The sequence below is a fragment of the Camellia sinensis genome, chromosome 5 (genome assembly GCF_055761805.1).
Source record: "Camellia sinensis isolate YWXY chromosome 5, ASM5576180v1, whole genome shotgun sequence".
Lineage (NCBI taxonomy): Eukaryota > Viridiplantae > Streptophyta > Magnoliopsida > Ericales > Theaceae > Camellia > Camellia sinensis.
In genome coordinates, this window is record NC_138965.1 from 15,150,278 (window position 1) to 15,157,228 (window position 6,951).

At 35.7% G+C, this 6,951-nt stretch overlaps 1 protein-coding gene across 1 annotated transcript; it reads right to left on the minus strand.

Annotated features, from left to right (window-relative positions):
• Positions 1-542: 542 nt before the first annotated feature.
• On the minus strand, positions 543-2,798 carry LOC145790047 (TATA-binding protein-associated factor BTAF1-like). The gene is made up of 4 exons (XM_082867917.1): positions 2,673-2,798; positions 2,522-2,590; positions 1,235-1,339; positions 543-1,137 (listed from the first exon to the last, which is right to left on the minus strand). Exons 2-4 carry the CDS (start codon positions 2,549-2,551, stop codon positions 988-990), a joined length of 285 nt encoding a protein of 94 aa, XP_082724043.1. The 5' UTR covers positions 2,552-2,590; positions 2,673-2,798; the 3' UTR covers positions 543-987.
• Between the last annotated feature and the right edge of the window lie 4,153 nt (positions 2,799-6,951).

Sequence of the window (6,951 nt, forward strand, 5' to 3'; positions counted from 1 at the left end):
TTGCGACGGCACTATGCAGCCGCTAATAATGTTTGAAATTTCTTGACTTTTTGCGACGACACTATTTTACCGTCGCTAAAAATGTTATTTGAGACTGCAAAAAATACCGTCGCTAATAGTCTTTTTTTGCAACGACAAAAACATTGTTTTTGCGACGGTGTGGTGCCGTCGCAAAAAGTATTAAAAATATGAAAATTTTTATTTTTTGCGACAGTGTAATGCCGTCGCAAAAAGTATTAAAAAAATAATAAAATTTCTATTTTAAATAATAAAATTTCTACTTTTTGCGATAGTTTAGTGTCGTCGCAAAAAATAAAACCTATAACAAAATCAATAAAAATAATAAAATTTTCTGTTTTTTGCGACAATGTAGTGCCGTCACAAAAAAGAAAAAAAAATCCTCCGATAAAATTATTAAAAATATTAAAATTTCTCCATAATAATTACATAATAATATAAAAATTCCTGTATAAAAATAACAATTTCTTCATAATAAAATATTCTTTCATTCCTAATTACACATCAACAAAATTATCCCACTACATAATATTCCATAATTATCCTCCGATAAAATTTAAAAATATAAAAGAAATGAAAAAAATAAACACAATATAAATGAATATAAATTACTTTTTTCTCCATTTATAAATTCACGATTCAAGCAAAGTAAGAGTTCACAAAGGTAATTTGTCAAAGAAAATAAGACTCGCATAAAAAAGTTTGTCAAAGGCAAAGTAAAGATTACATTGTGTTGGGCAAATATCAAAACTCTGTGCTGGCCAACACTAACACAGCCTTCAGAAGATGAGGCATCAACACCTATTCCACACCCTTCCAGAATCTCCTGAAGAGCAACTAATTTTGGAGTGGTGGAGTTTATGAAGTTCTGAAATAATGTCAGAATTGGCAGGGAAAAGTTCTGACAAAACGCATGAGAATGAATCGGGAATCTTTTCACCAATGACAAGCAATGGATGACCACAAAGTTTAAGCAAGTATTGAAGCGCCTGAACCAGAAAACCGCTCATAAAGTTTTAATTGGACAGGACTCAGGTCACAATATCTATCCTGAATAATTTTCTCCGGCAGATCAGACAAGACCTCATCTTTTGTTCGGCGGAGGAGAAAAGGCATGACCTGATTCATACAAAATCTTTCAGCCAGAAGTGAAAGCATGGAAATATTTGATTCTTAAAAGTTATCACCAGCTTAAAAAAGTGTAAAGAGAAGGCACCTGCTTGTGTAATGCTTCCATGGCAAGTGCCCCTGCTTCAGCATCCTTGGCTGAACAGTTAGAATCCCTAGCTGCCAGCAGTGGTTTTCCATAAGTGGCTTGGAACTGTCAAAGTGGTCCAATGAATTATCCTCAGTCTCATAACATAACTAGAAATTAAATTCAAACCAATGGCACATGGAGATAGAATCACTGCATATATAGGGATTTCTACACCTATATATATCTATCTTTATTATGGGAGCTAGCAATCCCTTACAAATACACATCTACATATCTATCTATCAATCTATATTTACACACACATATAGTCTAATATTTCAGTTCTTGCCAATAGCTTTCGTAAATGTATCATGCAACTCAACCTGGAAATGAACGTCTTATGAAGGTGGCTAATTTATTGAGCAAACTTACCTGCAACAAGACATTTTTGGTATATAATGACACTTCTGCATGTTATTTGATGACGCAATGAGGCCACAAGAGCCATAGAGCAATGATATGCACCAGTTACAAGTGATCCAAAACTAGTATGTTAATCAACCATTTACAGTAGTACTTGACTGACTGGAAGAAATAATTTTAAGAACATGCAAAAATCAAACAAGTTAATTCCACAAAAAATCCAATGGCTTTACCCACAAAATAAAAATGTAAGTATACAACAGAATGCGTGGATGGCAAATGCAGTCATATTCAATCTAGATCAATTTCCATATATTTGTTCTTCTAAAAATCTACATGCAAAACAAACAAAGGCAAATTTGTAAGAGATAATAACTGATATGTTGCCCACAACCTTCTGTGGCAAGGTGAAGATACATATATGCACTGTACGATATCCAATGATCAATTCGCAGATAATGTGGTGCATAACACAAATAATTTCCTGACATCATTCAATATATATACAAAAATTTGTCTTAGCTAATGCAATATTCACTATCATGCTAATTTATCAGGATAAGTTTTAAGTTTGAGAAACATAATACAGGTCTGAGAGTTCAATGTACACTCATAGCTCAAATTCGTATTGCAGTCCATAATGGAGGTGAAATTTCACATACACCAGGTCCAGCTTCTTAGCCATGTGGTCATTAAAATATCTTATTTACATCCTTCCTATACATTTATGTATTGCTTTATAACATTCACATTCTTCATGACTAAGACATCCAACAAGCAGCAAATGAAACTAGGAACAGATACCACATGCACTAAATGTTCAATAAAAACTTACTGCAGGATAACTACACAGAAACATAACACAGATGGAAAAAAACATGCCTGTCTCTCAGTTCCAAGAAATCCTGGCATTAGAAAGTCAAATAGGGACCACAGATCCAAGACATTATTCTGCAACATGAGGCAAATCATTTGTCAGGAAAACTTTAAAACTATTTTTCAATGCTCACCAAGTATTTACTCTAGCAGCAACCTGTATTGGTGTTCCACTCAATACGAGGCGGTGTTGGGCCTTCAACTGTTTCACAGCACAGGTGATTTTAGACTTAGAATTCTTGATGATATGACCCTCATCTAAAATACAATAGTTCTAGAAAAGCTGTCCAAGATAATCAATGTCTTTGCGGACCACATCATATGATGTTTGTCACGACCCGAATCCGCCCCCATGGGTTAAGGACGTAACCGGCCAGTAATCCTAAGATTACCTACGGCCTCAAACCAAAACAGACTTAACACATCAGAGTAAAGGGAGCCAAAGGGAAGCCAAATTTAAAACTTTGTCCATAGAGCTGTGCTTACATGGCACATCAAAACAAACCATACATATGTACGTTAATAACTCACAACAGAAACATAGCGACATAGGTTCTATACAGACAGGATCATCCAAAACGAAGTCAACCCATAAAAACTATAAACAGACATATACAAAACTTCGCCAACCTGACAAAATGTAAATACATAACAAAAGGGCGAAGACAAGTCTCGTGCGTGAGACACAAGGGCTGACTCTCTCAAAACCTTAGTTGTTCCATACAGACTTCACCGAGACTGGGTCTGGACTTCTCTTGGCTCACCTACAAACATATGAATGAGTGTGAGCGATAGCCTAGTGAATAATATCAAATCAAATACACAAGTTACATAACAATGTAGAACAACATGTTCCAAACGGCCTTGGGCCCAATTTACATTTTAACTAGTATATACATACATAGACACATGTAAGTTAAGCAACTGAGGTTCCAAACACATCATACGGCCTCGGGCCCAATTCATTCGTTTCATTGTCAAACTATTACTCGTGTCAAACTGGCCTGCGGCCTTTTCAAACTTTCATATCAAACTGGCCCTTAGGCCTATTTACACTTTCGTGTCGAAACGGCCTCTGGCCCATTCATTCGTGTCTTGTCAAAACGACCTTCGGTCCATTCATTTGTGTCAAAACGGCCTTCGGCCCAATCATTTATGTCAAAACGGCCTTCGGCCCATTCGTTTCTATCGAAATGACCGTCGGTCCATTCATTTCTGTCAAAACGACCTTCGGTCCATTCGCTTACGTCAAAACGGCCTTCGGCCCATACATTCGTGTCAAAACGGCCTTCGGCCCACTCATTCATTTCAAAACAACCTTAGGTCCATTTATTTCTATCAAAACGACCTTAGGTCCATTTATTCATATCGAAACGACCTTTGGTCCATTTATGTTTATCAAAACGACCTTTGGTCCACAATCCCAATTAGCAACTCATAAAGCTTATAAGGGAATAATAATTGGACATTCACAATCATTCAAATATTGATATTACTCACAGTGATCGGCTTGTGGATTTGCCCTGGAGCTTGACCCTACACGTTTCATGAACACAAAAGGGTCATTAACAGTTCAATCCGTTCTTTAATTCACATATTCCTCTTTAGGCTTTATTATTATCTCATTAACTCATTTACAATGCTTAACCTATGCCTAAGAGTGCTTACAAGTGAAAGAGAACAGAAAACGAAACACAGAACGAGCATACAAAATTTCAGAGAACAGGGTCCCCGCTCGAGCGTCAACTTACCCGCTCGAGCGAACCCTTAAGGCCTGCAAAAGTACTGGTTACATCAAAAATACGCTCGAGCGTGAAATAGGACGCTCGAGCGGAAAGCCTGTCAAAATAGCTCCCCCGCTCGAGCGTGAATTACCCCGCTCGAGCGGACATCAAGTCTGCAAAAAGTACTGGGAGCACGCATTTCCCGCTCGAGCGTCAGGTTCCCCGCTCGAGCGGACCTCAAAATTCTGGAAAACCCAGAACTGTTTTCTTGAGCTCCAATTCGATTTTCCAGCTACATTACTTGCATGCAATGGCTCAAATCTCAAATATAATCATACCAACATGGTACCAATGCAAGATTATAACATTATGAAGCTCAATTTCTTGATTTATCTACATGCATGGCCCAAAATATGTCAAACTCAACACCAACGTAACAAATTCATGCATTCAAGCTCATATCTTCTCAAATTGCACATGCATGTGATGAATTAGCCACATCCTCAACTTGGATAACCCAAATGGTGATCAAAACATGAGTTTCCTTTAACATTACATATGGATTACACACATTTGTGCTCAAACATGCAATTTCACAGTAATTTCTTACATGCATGCACATATTAAGCTTCAATTCAACAATTCCAACACCATTTCATTTTAATCTTACTCTTGATCACCAAATTAGCTTGAACACACAAAATTACGAACTATAATCCAAGAATTACTCACCTAGAGGCTTTGATCTTCTAAGCTCTAGTCAATTCTTGAGCTAAATCCCCAAAATTTCCAAGCTTTAAGCCAAATTGCACAATTTCTCTCCATTTCTCTCACCAAGGCCGGCCCTCACTCTCTCACAATTGAATCCCTCAGATTTTTGAGTTCATAAGAGTTAAAAGGGAGTGTAGTGCTATCATACAACAAGCCCCACTAATATAATATTTTAATATAAAATATTTGGGCACTTAATTCATCAATTTAATCAGTTTAATCTGACCAGAATTAATTTCTAATTAAATTTCACCGTAGGCTCTAAAAATTATGCCAACCACAGTGGCGTAATCAATTTCGGGTTCTGTGGCCGATAAGGCCCTCAATTTAATTTTCAGAGCAGATTATTCAAACAGATATTCCTGCGGTGAACAGGTAGAATTCCAAAGTCGCATATATTCACATAATGGCATACAAAAATCATATCAAAACATATAATCACATACGTATTAGGGACCAATTAGCATATTACGGAACAGGGGCATCGCAGTCTTCCCCCCTTTAGGAAGTTTGGTCCTCCAAACTTATTTTACCTTCAGTCGAAACAATTCGGAACACTTTTCATTCAACGGTTCCAACCCTTCTTAATAGTCATTCGTTTAGTCTTGAAATCAAGCAACGCTCTATTCTCAATCAGTCATAGATTTACCTTTTTCCGCCATACAAGGCTTGTATGGTGCCATGCCAAAACTAGAGTGTGGGTTGTTGTTGGGAGCAAAGTTTGCCAATGATGGATAGATCTTTCCAACTCCCCTGAAAAATCTAATGCATATTTTTGGAGCATTCCTCCCAAAAATCTAAACAGTTCTTTCTGAGCATACATCAATTTGCGGAAGGAAAACAACACCGAATCATAATTCGGTTTCGTATCAAATTCATAATTTGTCCAGATCATATACAGAAATCATAAGTCATGATTAAGTTTGCGTGATAAGTAAATGGTGCCGTCTCAAATACTCTGCTTTTTTGAGACGTCATTTTCTGCCGTCGCAAAAAGTGACTTTTTGAGACGACAAGTGTGCCGTCGCAAATAGTTCCGTCTCATAAACCCACTTTTCTTGTAGTGGTAGTACATTATTTAAGTTTGATTTGATAACTTAATAAATTTAAAATTGTGTTCATACTTGTAGTTTGTCTACATAATAAGTCAATTTCGGATGAATTTTTAATAAGCCAGACACTAGTCAAGCTTGAATAGTTCAATTTTTATAGTGTATAAAAGTTCATTGAGTTAAGTAGTAAGTTGTTAAAAATTGACTTGAAAATTTAACGAGTTTATGTGGAATTTCATTAGAAATCTAAACCCGAATATTTCAAGTTAAAGCAATAGAATAAAACAATAATAGTTATGTACTTGACGCTATTGATAAATGTAATCTAAACGTAGACTCTTTCATGGTTATTGTCTTCTACTTCATAACTTTATTTGTGTTTATGTTTGACTTAATTACATAACAAATTAATTTTGAATAAATTTTTAATGAGTCAAATACAAGTAATTTGATTCGTTTCACAATCCTAACCTAAGCTTAGGACTATGCAGCTATTGTGTCAAAAAAATAAGGAAATAACTTCTCCTCAAATAAGATTAAAGTGTTGGACAATCTTCAGTGTATTCAAAGAATTAAAGAAATGAGAGAAACTGTTTGATTACAAAAATTAAAACAGTGTAAAAATAAAATAAAATAACAGATTCTTATTTTGTTACAAAAACAAAATCAGAATCTGATAAAGATAAAAAAAAAATAGAAAGTAAATTAATTACTTACCTTATTAATTTGTCTAACAAATTTTTGATCAAGCCTAGTGTTTAACATTGTGTCCTTAAGACAGATTCGTCCTCCCTACGGTACTTTCAGGTTGTGGACGTCTATCTTTCAAGATAAAATGATCAACAGTGAATAGTAATAGCACTATAAACTATTCACATAGCGAACACAC

Excerpts from the sequence above, each read along its gene's own strand:
- LOC145790047 (XM_082867917.1), bottom strand. The coding sequence starts at position 2,551 with ATGCCAGGATTTCTTGGAACTGAGAGACAG. Across the intron at positions 1,340-2,521 it reads TTCTTGGAACTGAGAGACAG|TTCCAAGCCACTTATGGAAA; the intron begins GCATGTTTTTTT and ends CCACTTTGACAG. Across the intron at positions 1,138-1,234 it reads TGGAAGCATTACACAAGCAG|GTCATGCCTTTTCTCCTCCG; the intron begins GTGCCTTCTCTT and ends TGTATGAATCAG.